The 21,268-nt window shown below is 36.5% G+C and overlaps 2 protein-coding genes across 2 annotated transcripts in view; one reads left to right on the top strand and one right to left on the bottom strand.

Moving 5' to 3' along the window:
• The window catches only part of GTF2E2 (general transcription factor IIE subunit 2), a 57,792-nt gene that overhangs the window by 9,996 nt on the left and 26,528 nt on the right, over positions 1 to 21,268 (top strand). Inside the window, exons 3-5 of the mRNA XM_045779249.2 lie at positions 13,586 to 13,677; positions 17,221 to 17,328; positions 19,108 to 19,290. Coding sequence (XP_045635205.1) covers positions 13,586 to 13,677; positions 17,221 to 17,328; positions 19,108 to 19,290 — 383 coding nt within the window. The remainder of the gene's footprint in view (positions 1 to 13,585; positions 13,678 to 17,220; positions 17,329 to 19,107; positions 19,291 to 21,268) is intronic.
• On the bottom strand, positions 4,668 to 5,550 carry SMIM18 (small integral membrane protein 18). Its single transcript, XM_045779250.2, has 2 exons — positions 5,501 to 5,550; positions 4,668 to 5,070 (listed from the first exon to the last, which is right to left on the bottom strand). Exon 2 carries the CDS (start codon positions 5,031 to 5,033, stop codon positions 4,737 to 4,739), a length of 297 nt encoding a protein of 98 aa, XP_045635206.1. The 5' UTR covers positions 5,034 to 5,070; positions 5,501 to 5,550; the 3' UTR covers positions 4,668 to 4,736.

The raw sequence follows: 21,268 nt of genomic DNA, 5'->3' as shown, positions 1-21,268 counted from the left end.
GGGTTCAGTCCCAGGACCATGGGATCATGACCTGAGCTGAAGGCAGACGCTTAACCAACTGAGTGCCCCAGGTGCCCCAGAAATACAATAGTTTTTGTACATTGATCTTGTATTCTACAACCTTGTGGAACTTGTTCATTCTTTCTAGTTGTGTGTGTGTGCGTGTGTGTGAATTGCATAGGGTTTTTTCACATACAAGATTGTGTCATATGCGAGTAAGGACAGATTTACTTTGTCCTTTCCAATGTGAATGCCTTCTTTCTTTCCTTTTTTTCCGCCCAGGACTGGCTAATAGAATGTTAAATACAGGTGATGAGGGTGAACGTCTTTGCCTTGTTCTTGATCTCAGGGGAAAGGCATTCCATCTTCCACGTGTATGTATGATCTTAGCTGCATGGATTTTGTAGATGCCCATTATCAGGGCAAACTGCTTCTAGTTTGTTGGGAGTTTTTAATCTTAGGTGGGTATTGGATGTTGTCAAATGCTTTTTCTGCATCTTTTGTGAAGATAATATTCTTGTTCTTTATTAATATTACATAAATTGATTTTTCAGATGTTAAACCAGTCTGGCATTCTTAGAATAAATTCTGCTTGGTCATGATGTATAATCCTTTTTATTTGTGGTGGAATTTCAGATTGCTGGTATTTAGTACAGGAGTTTTGTGTTTGTATTCATGAGGGTATGGTTTGTAGTTTTCTTGTGATGCCTGTCAGAATATTTCTGGCCTTATAAAATGATTGGTGAAGTGTTCTTTTTTCCACTGTTTTCTGGAAGAGTGTGAAGGTTTGATATAATTTTCCCTTTAAATTTTTGGTAGAGTTCGCTAGTGAAGCCATGTGGGAAGCTCTTGTAGAAATTCTTACAGGTCTGTTCAGATAACTCGTTATCTTCTTGAGTTAATTTTGGTGCTTTGTATCTTTTTAGGAGTTTGTCCATTCCATTATCCACACTGTCTAAAGTTTTTCAAAGTATTTCCTTGGAATCCTTTGATATCTGTAAGGTCAGTAGTGATAACCCTCCTCCTTTCATTTCTGATTTTTAAGACTTTGTGTTTTATTTTGTTGATCTTTTCAAAAAATCAACTTTTGATTTCATTAATTTTTCTCTTATGTTTTTCTATTTTTTTATTTGTTTCTATTTCACCATTATTTTTCCTTTCTTCTACTTATTTTGGGTTTAGTTTAGTCTTTGACTATTACCTTTTAAACAAGGTCAGTCCAGTGTAATTGACAACAAATTATTTACCTACCTAAAAATGTAGCGATAGTAATCTTCACGGATGTCATTTTGTTAGATGTTTTGCAAGCTGTTTTACTAATTGATGTTAAAGCAGAAATAATCTTTTTATGAAGTAGGGCTGTCGGTCTTATTAGTACATACGTAAAGTTGATTTTTCCTCATTCCAATGAAATGTACATTGAATTAATTCGTACTACACTGTTTTAAACATTAGCACAGACCCACTCTTAGACCTAGTCACTTTGATCTGCTTAAGAATATCTTTGCTCCTGCTAAATAACAGAATTCAACCAAGTAATTGAAGATCTAATTGGCTTTATGAAATGATTTATGAATCAGGCAGCATCCCATCTAGCAAGTAGAGAGGCATTCCAAGGAATTGTACAAAATGGAAGTTTTTTATAGAAGGAGGGTGGAGGCAGGAAAGTTATTGGCAAAAGAAAAGGACTGTCCTAGGCCAGGCCCTCTCTAGGGGGAAGAGCCCCCGGGTCTGATGCAGATGACCTCATCTTTCTTTGGGGAATGGAAAAGGGTCCATGTGGCATACTCTGGCATTGATTGAAAAATTCCTGACTGACCAGTTAAGACTACATTTCTGAGGGAGTTTGAAACTGCGGTTAGATTATGTATTAAACACCAGTTTTGGAGCTTGGTTAAAGTGATGCTAATTTGGGCCTGTGGGTTTCTTTCTTTCTTTCTTTTTTTTTTTTTAACAGTACAAAATCTCAGTGTCTTAAAAACAGCAAAGATTTGTTGTTTCTCTTTCATACCACATGTTTATCATGTGTTGGCAAAGGGTCTTAGCTCCTTATAATCACTCAGAGGACCCAGGCTGATAGAGGAGCTGATCTTTCAAGTGTTGGTCTCAGTGCCGGAGGGAGAAAGAACTCTGGAATATCTTGCCTGGTGGTGAGACATCACTTTCTCTCACAATTTATTGTCTAGAGCTAGTCACAGGGCTGTACCCAGACACAGGGGGTTCCAAGTGCTCTAAAAGGGGAAAGCAGGAAATACTGGGTGTAAACACTGAGGACTACCATACCACCCTCGATTGGGTCACTATAAGTGGATTGTCTGATTAGGTGCTTACAAGGTTTCCTGGCTTAACTTTTTTATGTCTACTCTGTACAGTAGTCAGTGATTTTTCTAATCATCAGTCTGATCAAGTCACTGTTTTTAGGCTGATCATCATTGCTTTTCAGATGAAGCCCATCTTTTCCTGATGTCTACATGCCCTACCTGACCTAGTCTCCATTACCTTTTATACCAATATGTCACTGTTTTTCTTATACTTTGTCCTGTGATACTGTCCTGTAGCTCCTTTAACACGCTTTACTCGCTTTTGACTCTTGACCCTTGCCCACATTATGTCCTCTTCCTGGAATATTCTTTCTTAGGTCCTTCCCTCTTTCCTTTGGCTACCTCCTATTCCTCTTTTAGGTTGCAGCCTAAAAGTCATATTATTTCTACTTTCCTATTTGAATTCAGCGCTTAGCCTTTGATTCCCATAGCACTCATTATTTCTGACAAAGCTATTGTGTGTCCTTGTAATTGCGTGATTACTTGTTTGCCATTGTAACCTAATCTCTCACACATAGAGGCACTCAATACATGTTTGTTGAATGGTTAAATAAATTACAGTGTAAGGTAGGGAAAAGTTAGTATTGTCCATTATCAAGAAATTTAGTAATTAAATGATCTGTATGCTTCCCATTTATGGCAAGGACTCGAGAGTTTACCATTTATGAAAATGTGGTTTTATTAGTGCTCAGAATATCTCCTGGTACCAAAGTATTTTGTATACAGGTTTCACAAGTCCTTTGAAAGTTGGTTACATTATTTGTGTTTATTTCTAATGTTAGAAAAAACATTTGTGGAGAAGTGATTCCAAACTGATGGTTAGGGTTCTCTAAGTTGAAAATGACAGATACGTATTTTTCTTTTTAAGATTTATTTATCTGAGAGAGAAAGGAGAGCTGGGGGAGGGGCAGAGGGAGAGAATCTTTCAAGCAGACTCCCCTCTGAGCCCCACTGGGGCTCCATCCCACAACCCATGAGATCACGACCTGAGCGGAAACAGAAGAGTCGGACACCTAACCGACTAAGCCACCCATGCGTGCCTAGATGTGTATTTTTCACTTCATATATCAAATATTTTCTATTGTGACTTAATTTTCAGTAGCTTCTAAATAAGCTAAGTTGATATGTCGTATTTAAAGGCTGCTACTTCCATTTTTTTGTTGTTATTTTGAGCAATGCTTTTAGAAATCTCTTTGTATCTTGAGGTTTTTTTCTTTCGAACTAATTTCTCAGGGTAAATTCCACGAATGATGTTTCTGGTTAAGGGCAGTTTTGGTGGTTAAGAGCAGGCTTATGTTTGTTCATGGGTGGTAGCAAAGTAGTATTAGGGTTATAAAATACAATATTTGTACAGCCCTTGTAATTCCAAAAGATAAAACTGCAGTATTTCTTTTTTTTTTTTTTAAAGATTTTACGTATTTATTCGACAGATAGACAGCCAGCGAGAGAGGGAACACAAGCAGGGGGAGTGGGAGAGGAAGAAGCAGGCTCATAGCGGAAGAGCCTGATGTGGGGCTCGATCCCATAACGCTGGGATCACGCCCTGAGCCGAAGGCAGACGCTTAACCGCTGTGCCACCCAGGCGCCCCAAAACTGCAGTATTTCTTAACAGGTGTTATGTGGTCCTATCTTTCACCTTTTTTTTGGGGGGGGGTAGTCTTTTCAGCATTGGGTATCTTAGCCCTTGAGAATATGAATATGAGCAGCAAAATGAAAGAATAAGCTCAGGAAATACAATTTAGGAGGTATACTAGTAAGTTTTAGTTTGAAAATAGTCTGGCCCTTCTTACACCATGTGTTTCTTATTAAACAGTAAATCAGTTTTATGAAAATTTTGTGCAGGTATACTTCTGATCATTCTATTTTGAGACTTTTTTCCACACTAATCCCTACATAAAACTTAAGTCTTTATAAAATGTATAAGTTGTCCTCAGTAACCTAGAATATACTTCTTTTTAATAAGTAGAGATTTTATATGTAAATGGATTATTTACTTTGGATTTAGGTAAGCATTTTAAATAGTGTTTTTATTACCAAAACACATGGAGGGTAGTTTATTTTTTAGTCCACATGGTTTGTTTAGGTCAGAGTTGCAAGTTGCAAGCAAGTTGATCTTGCTTATGTTTTCTGTCTTACGTTTTATTGCTTAATATTGAGATCTAGGAATCTTTTATCCAGTTTTTGAATTGTCATTTTAAGTAGATTTGTAACTTACATATGTGAAGCTTTACTGTATATTTAATGAAAGGGATACACACACAAAAAGTGCACATTTGACTTGTTTTTCTCTTCTTTTAGAAATCTTTTAATCATTCAGAGTCAATTTTCATAATAACAGTTGGCCTCAGAAAATTATCCTTTTTTCTCAGTAGTTGAAGGCTGTTTTCAGAAATTTTGTTCATCTTAGGTAGAATGCTAGACCACTTCAATTTCACGTTTTCTGATGTTGTCCATCATACTTCTAAGAGGGTTAGGTTCACTTTTCAAGTCTTTAACAGTTTTGTTTTTTACACAGCAGCAACAGTCAAGCACTTCATAAAGGAAAGCCAGCACCACTAAAGATACCACTGTAAATATAAATAAAAGCAGAATGACAAAGCAGGCAGTGTTCCAGTTATCATGAAAAGGGTAAATTTTTTGAACTTGAAAACCAAGGTACTGATAAACAGATGTAGTGGTTTCATTCCAGAGGCTGGAGCTCAGGGAGGCCATTCTTAGGGATTGTACTTCTTGTATTGCTCTTGTGAATCTGTAAAAAGGTAGAAAATGAATATATGTAACCAAATTCTAAAGATTTGTCAATTCAAGTCTTAGTTCTAATATTTGTTAGTAAAATTTTTATAGGTAACACGAGTTATCTTATTTTCTGCCAGAATTAATGCCCAAATGACATTTTTGAATTTTTTCTGTATTTTATGTACTATATATTTTTTATGTGTATCGTTTGCTAGACAAATGTATAATATGTTTAAGATTTCTGTACAGAAGTTAACTGCTAATAGAAGTGGGAAAAGAGAAGCTGAATTGGTTTAAAATTTGACTAAAGTAGTGGTCAGTGATCTGTTAACTACAAAAAAAAATTTTAGTGTTTTAAGGTGGTGGTCTTCAGTCTGCCTCCTGACCGCCCCCCCCCCCCCGCCCCGAAAGCTTTTCTCATTACCTTTGTGGATCCTTCTCACCTTTTGGCTCAGTGTATTTCTGTCTCCTATTTCCAGTCCTTTAAACTTCGAGGACAGGTGACCTGAATCAGGAAATAGTGGCTGAGTGAAAAATACTAGAGAAAAGCAAAGCTAAATAATGACCATTTTCAGAATAAGGATAATAAAATTTTAGGTTCAAGTTGCCTATGAAGAGATCTTAATCCTAGGATTTTTTTTTTTTATGTATATGATAGTATTAACTGTTTCATATAACTATGGACATGAGTATTTCAAACAGACAATCAGCATCCCAGGTGTATTGATTATTAAATTATTATTCCATTTCACAAAATTAACCAGTGAATTAAAGTTTTAGTATTCTTTTTTTTTTTTTTTAAGATTTTATTTATTTATTTGACAGAGAGAAAGACAGCCAGCGAGAGAGGGATCACAAGCAGGGGGAGTGGGAGAGGAAGAAGCAGGCTTCCAGTGGAGGAGCCCGATGTGGGGCTCGATCCCAGACCGCCAGGATCACGCCCTGAGCTGAAGGCAGACGCCCAATGACTGAGCCACCCAGGCGCCCCTGTATTGACTTTAAAACTGAGGAGAAGTGGGGTATCTGGGTGGCTCAGCCAGTTAAGCGTCTGCCTTTGGCTCTGGTCATGATGCCAGGGTCCTGGGATTGAGCCCCATGTCGGGCTCTCTGCTTAGCAGGTGCCTCCTTCTCCCTCCCTCTCTGCATGCTGCTCCCCCTGCTTGTGTGTTTGCTCTCTTTGTGTCAAATAAATAAAATCTTAAAAAAAAAAAAACTTAAAAAAATAAAACTGAGGAGAAATTGTAAAGACTAATAATGTAAGTTTCTATTACAAAATGAAATTTTAGAATTACTGGAAAGTTGGTATAAAGGAACTTTATAATCTGTTTATTTTTGAGGTACAAGTGAATTGCTTAAAATTTTAACTTTATAGTCTATTTTTTAAAGAAGATTTATTTAAGAGAGAGAAGGAGCACCTGCGTGTGAATGAGCATCAGGTACGGGAGGTACAGAGGGAGTGGGGGAGAATCCCAAGCAGACTCCCTGCTGACCATGGAGCCAACTCTGGGCTCAATCCCATGACCCTGAGATCACCACCACCTGAGCTGAAACCAGGAGTAGATGTTCAACCCACCGAGCCACCTAAGTGTCCCAATATTCTGTTTATTTTTGAGGTACAAGTGAACTGTTTAAAATTTTTTCAAGCCCTCTCGTGCCTGCTCCCCCTAAATGGAGGGAGGGACGGGAAGGGAGAAGGTGGGGCAGGCAGACAGACACAAACTAAATTCAGTTATTTGAAGTTAACTTGTACCCATCAATGAACTATTCTTGTTTAAATCAATATATCCGTACAGTTGATTATTGTGTGTGGATGAGGTAACTGTGTGGTGAGAAATATTTTCAGGATCTGTAAAGTGAAAAGACCAAGATGCAGGACAGTATGTATAGGAAAGGGGGAAATAATATGCATTTTTATTTGCTTGTATCTGCACAAAAGTTTTGGAAGGAGTTATATAAGAAATTAATGACAATGATTTCTTGTGTGGTTGGTTGGAGAGTAGAGCTGGGAAACAGGGATCTGTGTGCGATTGCTCAAGGTGTATCTCGTTATATTTAGTTTTTGAACCATTTGAATATAGTACCTACCTAAAACCCAAACTAATATATTTTAAAAGTATTTCTTGCCTTCGGTTTTATGTATCTATTGTGTTACATTGTGTTATATATCTATTTAATACATTTTTTGAGTTTTCTGGATTCTAAAAAAACTAGAATCAGTAAACACTGTCATTTTGATTAGAAGTGTCTAAGCAGTTTAAGGAAGAGTATACACATGTCGCAAATGATGACAGTTTATGTTGTAAATGATGACAGGTTGCCTCTTATGTGAGTGTATTGATAACTGATGAGCAATTCAAAACATTCACTCGTTAGTTAGCTTCTGGGCATATCTGAAAAAAGTAAACCGTGATATATGGAGTCATTTTGTACCTTAAATTTAATGTGGTTTATTCTTTTTAAGTACAGTAGAGCTCTAGCAATTTTTTGTGCTAAATTTAGGGTAAAATCTCAAACTTACTTTAATGGAGTAGACATAATTAGACATGCAGAAAGATGATACTAGAATTTTCTCATATTCTAAGACTGTTTTTGAAATTAAAATGTAAATTTGTATCAAATAGCTGCTATAAACATGCTTTATGAAAAAAAAGACTAAATGGTTAAAAAAAAATTACTTTTTTGAATCCCCATCCCTTTAAAATTTCGTTACAGAGATGGGGAGTGTTAAAGTAAATACTATATATATATATATATATATATAAAAAATATATATATATATATAAATTTTTTTTTAGTTTATTTTTGATATATTCTCTTCACTTATTTTTCCTCCCATTTCAGAAGGGCTTATGGGGCTAGGATTTCACACTGTTCTGGAACCTTGAATTGTCAGATCAGAATAAGATTATGCTTTTGCTCTAATTATGGTGAAAGCCCTTGAGTTGAACTCTCTAGTGTCTTTAAACATATCACTTTGAAACATGATCAGTTAATCATATTGGCCTTTAAATATAGAGAAGCTCACCCAGCCCTGGAACTCTCTGAGATAGGCCATGTGTCTAGTCAGTTTGGTGAAAGAGCAATAAACCTGCATCTGTGCTAACTATAAATATATCACCAGTAAGATGTAGGCTGATTATAGTGCTAATAATGGGGGTGGTAGGGCTTTTTCTGTTTACAGTTTACCTGAAATTTCAGTAACAAGTTAACTGTTTTATTTGACAAGGTTGTTTTTATTTATCTGAGCCTTTTTTTGGCTCCCATACTTTGTACAGCAAGCAGGAATATTTTCTAGGTAATTAACCCCATTGTTCTGAACCTGGGGAGATCTAGTATCCTCTTACAGCAACCTTTAGGCTTTGTGAAGGATGCTTTGCTTATGCTGGCTGAATGCTGAATAAGAAATAGAAGGAATAAAAATTACAAAAATAGTCTTTTACAATTTAAATAGATTTATCAGCAAAGAAAAAGTCAGAAGTTGGATCTTTAGGTCAGTATGTGTGGGTAATATCCTGGAACTTCGGCATCTACTAAATGATATTTTCATGCTCGACTATTATAAAATTAGAAATTTGGACAGTAGTTGATACTAATTTTTAGTAGACATGAATAGTTACTCTGAGCCATGAAAGTGATCTTATTACCTACCTTGAAAGGTACCATATCTTCCTCCTTTAACCAGTTCTTCTTAAAACATATTTTTATTTTAAAATGTAGTTTATCAAAAAGACTCGCTCTCTTTTTTTTTTTTTTTGAGGAATCAGTTGAATAATTTTAACATATTGAAATATGGTTATGAATATTTTGTGGCATATGAAAAATGAAAGGCTATTAAAGAGGGTTATCATTTAATAATAGAATGGCTTGTATATTATAGTAATATAGATTTTAAAATTTAACCATAAGGAATTATTTTAGTTAAAATGTTAGGAAAGTCTGAAGCTCTACTGATAACCTCTTTGGCTATAGTATAATGCAGCCTATTTAATGATACCTTTATGGTCTTATTTTTATGTAAAAATCACAGTTGTTACAATTTCTTGGCATTCTCTGCATCTATACTCAAAGTCAAACAGTTTTGAACTATTTTCTCATTTGTTAAAATATAACAAACTTTCCTGTAAGTAACTGCTTTTTACCAGCCAATATAATTTGCACATATAATCAGAAAGCTTTAGTCCAGGATTTGCTTTTAGTCTAGATTTTTCTTTAAGAAAAATCCTTTGTTAAGGCAGTCCAAACTGCTGAAATGAAATAGCTCGGAAAAAAATAAATTAGCAAATAACCACTTAATATTAAATGCTTATGGTTTACTCTAAGGTCTGGATATAGATCAGGTTCATAGAAAATCTCATGAATTTTCCATAAGGCACAGATGGTAAGGGTGCTTATCAAATAGCACAAGGCAGTCTTCACATTTTCATAATAAAATCCTACCAAGCAGTGAAATGAATACATTGTTTTTTTTTTTGGTCTTTCGTAGGAACAAAGCTTTCTGCTTTTTATGGTAAAATATTTTTATATTACATTATAAGGACATGTATTACTAAATGAAAGAGATCGTATAAACCTACCTCTTGTCTGAAGGCTGCTGTTGAAGCGATGGTATCGTCTGTTTGTAATGCAGTCCAGTGCACATCCAAGATGGAGCTGTGCTTCTATTGGTTGAACCACAATGCAGCTGACAGTTTCCTCTTCGTTCATTTGCATTAAGTCCTGCCACCCTTAAGTGTAAATCATTCATAAACTTGAATAGAGCTGTCTAGGATATCAACTGTCACCTCTTTTTCTTGCCTTATTTTTTTGTCCTTAAGCTAAATTTCTGCAAAGGAATTTGAGTTAGTAACAAACTGATGATTCCTTAGTGTTTAACCATAAAATTTCAGATCCTTCAGTGAGTATTTCCCTGCTAGGGCTAAAAGGTAATGTCGAGAGATGTAGTAACCTAGGAAACAAACAGCCCAGGTTTACCAGCTTGATATTTCCTCTAGGAAGTGGGCATAAAATCTCACAGATGATATTTTCTTTCCATACTTGTGTTATATGTAAATCTTGTCCTCTGGTAGTGATTATTTCCATGTGGTGGTTTGATTTAGGAGAAATTCTAAGGGAGAAGAAAGGTTTTCAGCTCTACTAGTTGGGAGAGGGTTAGTTTTGGTAGGTATACCACTGACTTTAAAAAGCAATCTGTGACATTTAAATGGTAACAAAGGAATCAAAGGTACAGCATAGAGAATATAGTTAATGGTATTGTAATAGTGTTGTGTGGTGATAGATAGCAGCTACACTTGTGAGATAGCATAATGTATAGAGAAGTTGAATGACTATGTCGTACACCTGAAACTAGTGTAACATTGTGTGTCAACTGTACTCAAAAGAAAATTTTTTAAAATTTCTTTCAAAATTTATTTTAGAGCACGAGTGGGAGGAATGGAGGGAGAGATGATGTCAGGTAGACTCCACATGGAGCCTGAGGCAGGGCTCGATCCCTGACCCCGAGATCATAATCTGAGCCCAAACCAAGAATCAGCACTCAACTGACTGTGCCACTCAGGTGCCCCTCAAAAATTTTTTTAAAAAATGGAAAAAGAATCCTCAACTGAATGTTTGAAGATAGAATATTTTTATTTATGGATTATTATTTAGAGTTGTGTGTGGTCCAAGCATAACAATCAAGGTTTTAAATTATGGAGCGGGAGGGGCGCGCCTGGGTGGCTCAGTTGTTAAGCGTCTGCCTTCGCCTCAGGGCGTGATCCCAGCATTCTGGGATCGAGCCCCACATCAGGCTCCTCTGCTGGGAGCCTGCTTCATCCTCTCCCACTCCCCCTGCTTGTGTTCCCTCTCTTGCTGGCTATCTCTCTGTCAAATAAATAAAATCTTTAAAAAAAAAATTATGGAGTGGCTATTACAGCAGCAGCAGACTGGGTAAATGCTTGCTGTGCAGACTTTATAGTTTACATTTTTTAAAAAAAGATTGTATTTATTAAAGGGAGAGAGAGTGCGAGTGGGTGGAGGGGCAGAGGGAGTAGGGAGAGGGAGGGGGAAAGAATCTCAAGCAGACTCTGCACTGAGAGCAGAGCCCAATGCAGGTCTTGATCCCATGACCCTGAGATCATGACCTGAGCCAAAATCAAGAGTCGGACACTCAACTGACTGAGCCACCCAGGTGCCACCACACTATTTTTTAAAATTATAGATAAACTAGCATATTAGTTTTTGGACCATAAAGGGGTACATAGAAATACTGTTACTATCTTTGTTCATTCAGCTAATACTTACTTAGTGTTTACTCTGCCTGGCATTGAGCTAAATGCTCAAGACTCCATGATAGATAAAACTGCATGTAGTTCATGATTGAGTGTTTATATAGTGCCTATCCTTAACATAGTGTCATCTGCTTTTCATAATGTTCCCAGTTAGTTGTTTATATAGGCATATAGGATAAATTTAATATTTTACTAAAGTTAAACAAGAAAACATTATATCTGCATTTATGAATTTTTATACTCCGACAAAATAATAGCCAATTTCAGATGGAATAGTCTGTACTAAAGACTAGTGTATGATTCTTTTTAAAAAAGATTTTATTTATTTGACAGAGCACAGGCGGGGGAGCGGCAGGCAGAGGGGGAAGGAGAAGCAGGCTCTCTGCTGAGCAGGGAGCCTGATGTGGGGCTCGAACCCAGGACCCTGGGATCATGACCTGAGCCGAAAGGCAGACGCTTAACTGTCTGAGCCACCCAGGTGCCCCTAGTTAATGATTCTTATACAAGGCCGTATCAGTGTTCACAACTGAATTTGAATCTGTATTCTTCTACTTAGTACTCTCACTTTTCTTATGTTTTAAAGGGGACAATGTTACCTCTTAAATAGGGTTTTTCAGAGGGAATAAATGAGAAAATATTTAGCATGGCACATGGCAAATAATAAGCATTCAGTAAATGTTACTTTTATTGTTAAAGTGTGCTGAACACCTTGGGAAAATGAACCACAGGTAGTGTTTCATAATTGAAATAATGTGAAAGCATACCTGTAAGGTATCCATGAGATTACTTTTGGAAACATAGTAGACTGTAATGTGCCGATTAGGTTGCTGTCAAAATTATAACTGATTCTTAAAGGAAAACTGCCTATCAAGTCTCATTTTATTTTTTCTGTAATTGTTTTTTAAAGATTTTATCCATTTATTTGACAGAAAGAGACACAGCGAGAGAGGGAACACAAGCAAGGGAAGTGGGAGAGGGAGAAGCAGGCCCCCGCTGAGCTCGATCCCAGGACTGTGGGATCACTACCGAGCTGAAGGCAGATACTTAATAACTGAGCCACCCAGGCACCCCTCAAGTCTCATTTTAGTCTCAAAACAACAAAACAGAAACAAAAACCAAAAAGCATATTTAGTAGTCTTTTCATAAACTAATCTGGAAGAAGTATTATGTTGCCATCTGAAAGCTATTCTTTTGGATCTCTGACAGTTGTTACATTTGACTTGCATTGTTCTAATGCATTCTTTTGTTTCAATTATTATTATCAAGCTAGTGCCAGAGATAACCTCCCCACCTTTTATTTTTAACCTCTTCCATTGTGGATCAGCAGCCACAGGGGAACTTAATATATCTGAGTTGATGATTTGTTAATAGAATGTGTACTTCTGGAATGTTTTTCTAGTATTTATGAATTTTTTTTTTTTTTTAACTGTTCCTCCTTATGACTAATGGAATGCACTTGTGATTCATGATAGCATTAGGATTTCTGCCTATAAAATGTAACAAAATGATACAAGTTCTGAAACAAATTGTCTTCTATACAGATTTCTCCTTGTTTCGAACTGTCATCCTTTTTTAAGCAGCCATGTTTATGCAGTGGCAGTGCCTATGAATTTTTTCCTTTTTTAAAATAATTTTTTTCCCTAATTAATCTCTAAAGTTTAACTAGTTATGGTATCATTTCTTTTATTAACTCCTATTCCCATTTGTTTTAAGTTGAGAGGCAGAAATTGATGTAATAGGTGATAAATGGAACTTTTTATCTCTTGGAAGTAATTGACTCCTTTCTCATGGTTTTAAGTCTGTTAGAAAAGCTCTATGGATCAGTTTGAGACTTGTATTGTCCTCTTGCTTAAAAAGCCATGCTTCTAATCTTGGGGATAAATCTAATCATAATTAAGGGAACAGTGAGACAAAGGTACTTACAGAAGAAATGTATTTTACTTTTTTTTTTAAGTAGGCTCCTGCCCAATGTGGGGCTTGAACTCACAACCCTGAGATCAAGTCAGATGCTTCACTGGCTGAGCCACCCAGGCGCCCCCAGAAGAAATGTATTTTAATGCTTTTGAATTATTTATACTTTGTTCCTATCTTTGGTGGGAAAATTGATAAGTTTATTATATACTCAAAGACTTGAAGTTTCACCAAAATTTTACAGGGTAGACTTAGTATTTTACTAGAGTTAAAAATCATCTTAGCTGCCTTAAAGTCATAATCAGATCTAATATGACAATGTTATAATTGTTTTTTGAACCTCATTTCCAGATCATAGCAATGGATCATTTAACTTGAAAGCTCTGTCAGGAAGCTCTGGATATAAGTTTGGCGTTCTTGCTAAGATTGTGAATTACATGAAGGTAAGTACTTTTCTTAAATAACACACATCCGATTTAGCTTTTTTTTTTTTTTTTTTTTTTTTAAGATTTTATTTATGTATTCATGAGAGACGGGCAGAGGCAGAGAGAGAAGCAGGCTCCCTGCGTGCAGAGCAGGGAGCCTGTTGCGGGACTTGATCCCAGGACCCTGGAATCACGACCCGAGCCAAAGGCAGACGCTTAACCCACTGAGCCACCCAGGCGCCCATCCTGTTTAACTTTTTGGCAGAGGAAAAGAGTTGGAGTTTCAGAAATAAATTTGTATATACAGATCACAGTTTATCAAATCGTATGTTTCAGTATGTGCAGTCTGTTGTATCCCTATTACATCTCAATAAAACTAAAAAAATACGTAATGCTTCAAGCCTTTTACATTATATCAAATTAGCACTGCAGTGAGTCACTTAAGTATATTTAATTTCCATTAATTCAAGTATACAATTTAAGCCCACCATTTTACTTATAAATTATGCCCAGGCAGTAGGTACAGTAACTTCTTAATGACTCAATACTTGCTGGCAAAACTAGTGGGAAGAGGTGAGTGATTTGCAGGTTGTTACTTCTGCTGATGTGAAAAGTAAAAACTACAGAGTTGAGGCATATGGTGGTGATAGTTTTTTTTGCATCTTTGGAGGAGAAAACTAGAGAATTACTGAAGGTCTTAGGAAAACATTGACTCACAAAAGACTTAGAATTTAAGATTTGATGGAAGATATATTATTTTTTGAAGTAAGTTTTGAAATTTTGATGATATGGCATTTGGCTTTACTGAAGACTCTGAATCCTAACTTATTAAAGTGAAATTTCATTTATAGCTAAATGGCTAAATAATTTCAGATTTGCCCCCTTCTGCCAAACTCATTCCTGTTTAGTTACTAGTTGTATCTCTTGAAAAAAGTCAAAGTGCTGTATTTGTTATTTCAGATTTCAGCTACATACTGCTTAAAATGTAAATCAAGTTTTTATGTTAGGGCTTTTGTAATATAAGAGGCTTAGTGTCTGGCTGTTTCTCAAATCTTTAGTTTGTATTTGATTTGTAGTAGAAATCTGTTAGTTTATAATTTCCCATTATCAAGTAATACACTTTGACACATATTCCCTGTTCATTCATCCATCCACCCATTCCCTCATATGGTAAGCAATTATTAAACCCTACTATATGCTAGTTATAGCACTGTTGGTGGGACTGCCCAGAAAAAAGTTTGCCTTCATGGCTGTTAGTCTCTTGAAGAAGATTGACATTCAAATGTCATGTTTGCTTGTTTGTTTTGGCTTGTTTTTTTTTAAAGATTTTATTTATTTGACAGAGAAAGAGGCAGCGAGAGAAGGAACACAAGCAGGGGGAGTGGGAGACGGAGAAGCAGGCTTCCCGTTGAGCAGGGAGCCCAATGCGGGGCTCGATCCCAGGACCCTGGGATCATGACCTGAGCCGAAGGCAGATGCTTAATGACTGAGCCACCCAGGCGCTCCCAAATGCCATGTTTTTGCTACTCTGTTAATTCAGTCTTCACTAATCTAGATGATCCTTACTTTCAGAACTTTCTTTAGGCCTGTGATCTTCAATTTGTGCTCAATTATTTCCTGGAACAGTTTTGAGAAATTGTGTATCACTTTGCACATATTTAAATTTGACAGTTTTTCAGCAAGAGTTGAGATAGTGACAAAGGATGGAATTTCTGGCATATTGTAATATTTCAACAAAATACCTCTTTTGCATTTATCTAAGGGGATCTAAATCCCATTATTTATTAAAAATATAAAAACTGCTTCTGGGTGGCACAGGCGGTTGGGTGACTGACTCTTGGCATTGGCTCAGGTCGTGATCTCAAGGGTGTGAGATCGAGCTCCACATTGGGCTCTGTGCTCAGTGCAGAGTCTGCTTTAGACCCCCCCCCCCACGTGTGTGCGCACTCTCTAGAACAAATAAATATTAAAAAAAATTATAAAAAACATGATTGGAAATTTTAATTATTTTCCTTTTGAGTTTGTAAGTCTGTTCTGTTACTTCCACTGCATTTTAGCCTAATGTTATGTACTTTTATGCCTGAAAATATGTTTTTAAATATTTTATTTATTTGAGAGAGAGAGAGCACAAACAGTGTGGGAGGGCAGAGGAAGATCAGGACCCTGAGATCATGACCTGAGCCAAAGGCAGCCACTTAACCGACTGAACCACCCAGGCACCCCATGCTTGAAAATATTTTAATCATCATCTATCAGACATTTTTGCCACATTAATATATATATGTTAGAAATGTTTTTCTTGGGGCACCTGAGTGTCGCAGTCGTTAAGTGTCTACCTTTGGCTCAGGGCGTGATCCGGGGGTCCTGGGATTGAGCCCCGCATTGGGCTCCCTGCTCAACGGGAAGCCTGTTTCTTCCTCTCCCACTCCCCCTGCTTGTGCTCCCTCTCTTGCTGGCTGTCTCTCTCTCTGTCAAATAAATAAAATCTTAAACATTTTTCTTTTTTTTTTTTTTTTCTTGTGACTCTAAAGTTCTAAGTACTATCACAATTATTATTAGCACACAGTTGATTAGAAAAACTCATGTATATTAAAATTTTGATAAAATTTACTTTGTATAATTACTCAACAGAGGTCCATTTTTCATTTTTTAAAAAAGAGTATTTTGAAGAGTGCATGAGCAGGGAGAGGGGCAGAGGTGGAGGATCTTCAAGCAGACTCCCTACTGAGCACAGAGCCCCACATGGGGCTGATCCCACGACCCATGAGATCATGACTTGAGCCGAAAGCAAGAGTTGAACACTTAAATTGACAGTGCCACTGAGGCGCCCCTCTGTGATTTTTTTTTTTTTAAAGATTTATTCATTTTAGAGAGTGCGTGAGCAGGGGGGAGGGGCAGAGAGGGAGAGAGAATCTCAGGCAGACTCCTGCTGAGTGCGGAGACTGATGTGGGGCTTGATCTCAAGACCTTGAGACCATGACCTGAACTGCAATCAAGAGTTGGAAGCTTAACTGACTGAGCCACCCAGTGTTCCTTATGTGTTCCTGTCTTTAGGTCATTTTCCTCTTAGGTTTTTGGGGCTGTTAAAATATTAGGAAGAGGGGCGTCTGAGTGGCTCAGTTGGTTAAGCTCCTGCCTTCAGCTCAGGTCATGATCCCAGAGTCCTGGGATCGAGCCCCACATAGGGGCTCTTTGCTCAGTTGGGTGTCTGCTTCTCCCTGTGCCTGCCGCTCCCCCTTCTTGTGCTTGCTCGCTCTCTCTCTCAAATAAAGTCTTAGAAAAAAATTTATTAGGAAGATTAGCTGTTTGTGATATGAGTTGAAGATATTTTTTCTCTGTTTATCATTTGATTTTATAGAGCTACGAGTTTGAACTTGGTTCTGATTCTCTTCATCCATTCTCTTCATCACTATAATTGTATTGCCTCAAATAATACATGTTCTACATTCCTGAAAGATTCACTTGCTTGTATCTGTTACTTAATACTTGCTTATATACTTATTACTTAATGCATCTAGCATTTTAAAACTGTCTCCTAATAACAACTTCTTCCCTCAATAGACACGGCATCAGCGAGGAGATACACATCCTCTCACTTTAGAAGAAATTTTGGATGAAACACAACATTTAGATATAGGACTTAAGCAGAAACAATGGCTAATGACAGAGGTAAGAATAGGTTTAAAATGGAGTTAAAAAACTAGTTACCATGAAATATTTGCTATAACTAAGGTTTTTAATATACTGAAATCTGGTAATTATTTTTTATTTTTTCTTAAAAGAATTGGTATAGGGTCTTTGTTTTTGTTTTTTAAACATACACATTTTTTAAGGTGGTTTGATTTGTTGACTTTCTTAACTTATGTATCTATTTAAAATGTCAAAGACTTAGCATAAAAAACTATAAAGAAAATCAGTCATTGTACTAGTTCCATTTAAGTTTTTACAGAATAATTGATACTTTTTTAATTGCTTAATTTAGAATTGTATTGTTTTTATTTTTAGAATATTTATTTATCTATTTATTTATTAAAGATTTTATTTACTTATTTGACAGAGAGAGAGACAGCCAGCGAGAGAGGGAACACAAGCAGGGGGAGTGGGAGAGGAAGAAGCAGGCTCCCAGCAGAGGAGCCTGATGTGGGGCTCGATCCCAGAATGCTAGGATCATGCCCTGAGCCGAAGGCAGACGCTTAACGACTGAGCCACCCAGGCGCCCCTGTTTTAGAACATTTAAACCATGAGGTAGTGTAGGGGTAGTGAGATATTTACTAGACTCCTACTGCTATTATGACTTGATGGTGATGTTACTGCTTCTGACAGATTACTTGGAAAACTTATCCTTACAGTGTGTGTGTACACACATCATTGGAAGAAAAGAAACCCCACAATAATCACTGACTCTGCTAATTTGGAAATGAACAGCATTTTAAATTCACATATTTCCATCTTTTCTATTTAAATATGAAATGACGGTTAAGTATATTTTCTGTGACCATTGTTGTAGTCTAAGATCAAATGTAAAATTCCTAAAATGTAATTCAATAATTTTACTGAGCAAAATATTGTTCTTGATTTTTGTAATACAAAATCAACAGTTAATATTATAGTTCATCGTATTAGTAATATACAAATAGTTGTAACCCACATTGAGATTCTGTTGCTTTACTTAATCCTCAAATTTCATAGACTACCAACATTAGTTAAAAATTATTTTTATTACTATTCTGTTCTCCCTCCTTTCTTCTATGTTTCTTCTCTTTCTCCTTTCCAGGGTCAGGCTGGCAGCTGCAGAAGAAAATAAATAGGGTAGCTCTTCCTTGAAGAGCTTTCCTTCTGGTAGTAGCTGTACAGCAGAACTGACTAGGAATAGATTTATATTCAGTAATTCCTGCATTCCTACTCAGTTTCATTCTCAAGCTGCCATTATAGGTAAATTTCTTATATGCACTAGTTTGGTGCTTTTCAGTTCCTTCCACACCTGTAGGTGCCATTTGTTACCAGGCGGGGCAGACTTGGTATATTTATCCCAGGGTTATGTTTCACACATAATGCCAGTATGTGATAAACTATACTCTGAGGGTGGGGTAGGCAATACCCAGTTCACTTTGTCTATTAATATTAATTGGCATTTATTCTTTTTTATCTTTTATTTTCAAAAGAATATGGGTACAGTTTCTTCAAATCAGTCGTGATAAAATGGTTTTTCTCATCTAAAGAATTTAATAATAAAAAGTTTCTTTTATAAAATGTGAGCAACATGCTGATCTCTACTTACTGATTTTTGGATCCTGATGTCCAGTATTTTAGTTCTGTTAGTTGGTATTCACGGAATGCTTTTAATTTACAATTGTATTGGGTATCGATATTTTAAAAATAATTAGTAGAATTTAAGGTGTGTATGGGGTTTCCTTTTGTTAATATATCCAAATTGTGTCACTGTTACAGGCATTAGTCAATAACCCCAAAATTGAAGTAATAGATGGGAAGTATGCCTTCAAGCCCAAATACAACTTGAAAGATAAGAAAGCCCTGCTTAGGCTGTTAGATAAGCATGACCAGCGAGGCTTAGGAGGAATTCTTTTAGAAGACATAGAGGAAGGACTCCCCAATTCCCAGAAAGCGGTCAAGGTAACCTCTCTTTTCTTTCTATGCCTTAGTATAATTTGAATTAATAATGTCTTGTTTTAAGAAAACAGCAAGTGTTTTTAAATTTTTATTTTTAAAGCTTCCATTATATATACTTGGGGTTGTGGTGAGTCAGTTGAAGATTTCAAATTTGGGTCCTGTGCTACAGAGCAGGACAGAGCGCAGCCATTTTTGTGTAACTTTGACAGCTCCCTTTTGTGTTGTTTTTGGTAAGATCGCGTCTTCAGAATATTTCTGGAAAGTTTTTCTCAAAGTCATTATTAGTCTTTCTCAGAAGTTGTTAGGTTTGTATACAAGAGCTGCTTCAACGATGCTCGTAGACAGTGCTAACCTGAGGAGCCAGAGGTATTAAACATGAAAGCATTGACTGATAGATAATCTGGCTCTTTTAATTCCTAAAAGGCTATCAGAGAAAGCCATGCAGATTACATTTCCAGTTTAAAGTTGGAACTCAATTGGAAAGGCTGCTAGTCTCTATTCTTCACGGTTGATGTTAATTGTTGATGGTTCATTTGTCTTGTTACCTGTGTAGTAAAACTTGCTCCTTTCTCTCCTGTACTTCTTGGTAATTAGTGACACGTGTTATCCTACAAGTCATTGAGGCTCTGTTCATTTTTTTTCAGGTTTTTTTTCTGTTTTATTTTGATGTATTGTCAAGTTCATGGACTTTTCTTCTTTACCTCTAATTTGTTGTGAATTCCCACTGGTGAATTTTCTGTTTTAGAGGTAGTATTTTTCAGTTCTAGACTTTTCATTCCTTTTTATGTTTTGTTTCTTTGCTGAGATTTTTTTTCCCATTCATTATAAGCCTGTTTTCCAGGTGGTCTCCACTTTGTCTCTTGAGAATGGGTCATGTTTTCCTGTTGCTTGGTGTGTCTAATTTCTGTTGAGTCTTAAATATTGCGAATTAATGTGTAATAAGGAGTCAGGCTTCTGTAATATTTCTCCAGAGTGTTTTTGATGGTTTTTATGTACAAATGGGCAGTTATCTTGGCTAGACTCAAACTCTAAACTTCGTCTTCTTTGCAGTGGGTGACATATAATACATCTTTTTTGTTCTTTGAACTCTTTTGAAAATATCCAGAGTTTATAGTAAGTTTTCTCTAAAAAACAAAACAAAACTTAGGGACTTGGCCATTACCTGAAGCAGAATACTCTTCAGATTTGAAATAGGATATATTTTTAAGGTATGTGTTGAATGAGCTACTCATCAGGGTTAGTTTTTAGTTAAAAATTTTTTTAAAAAATTGTAGTGAAAACTATCACATAAGGTAAAGTTTGACATATTAAGCATGTGTAAGAGTACAGTTCATTAGTGTTAAGTGTATTCACATTGTCGTGCAAGAGATAATCCAGAACTTTTACATTTTGTAAAACTGAAACTCTAAGTCCACTAAACAGCTTTCCTTATCCCACTTGCCAGTCCCTAGCAAGCAACATTCTACTTTCTGTGATTTTGACTAAGTAACTCAGATAAGTAGAATTATACACTATTGTCTTGTGATTGGCCTATTTCACCCAGCACAGTATACTCAAGGTTCCTCCATGTTGTATCATTCATCAGCATTTCCTTCCTTTTTAAGGCTGGAAATACTGCATTGTATGCATACACCAGTTTGCTTATCTGTTTGGTTGCTCCCACTTTTGAACTATTGGGGATAACGCTGCTATTAACATGTTTGTAAAAATCTCTCTTCAAGACTCTGCTTTCAATTTTTTTTTTAAATTTAGTTTTTAGAAGATTATTTATTTATTTCAGAGAGTGTACACAAGTGGGGGGAGGGAGAGGGACAGATAGACTTCATGCTGAGCATGGAGCCTGATGCGGGGCCAGATCTCATGACCCTGAGATCTTGACCTGAGTTGAAATCAAGAGTCAGATGCTTAACCAAGTCACCCAGGTGCCCCTCTGCTTTCCGTTTTTTAGGGTATGTAAACAGAAGTGGAATTGCTGGATAAT

This window comes from Ursus americanus, chromosome 27 (genome assembly GCF_024610735.1).
Source record: "Ursus americanus isolate L20-20 chromosome 27, mUrsAme1.1.p, whole genome shotgun sequence".
Lineage (NCBI taxonomy): Eukaryota > Metazoa > Chordata > Mammalia > Carnivora > Ursidae > Ursus > Ursus americanus.
This window is presented reverse-complemented; position numbering and strand designations above follow the sequence as displayed.

Coding starts and splice junctions, on each gene's coding strand:
- SMIM18 (XM_045779250.2), bottom strand. CDS start 5,033: ATGGCCTCCCTGAGCTCCAGCCTCTGGAATGAAACCACTACATCTGTT.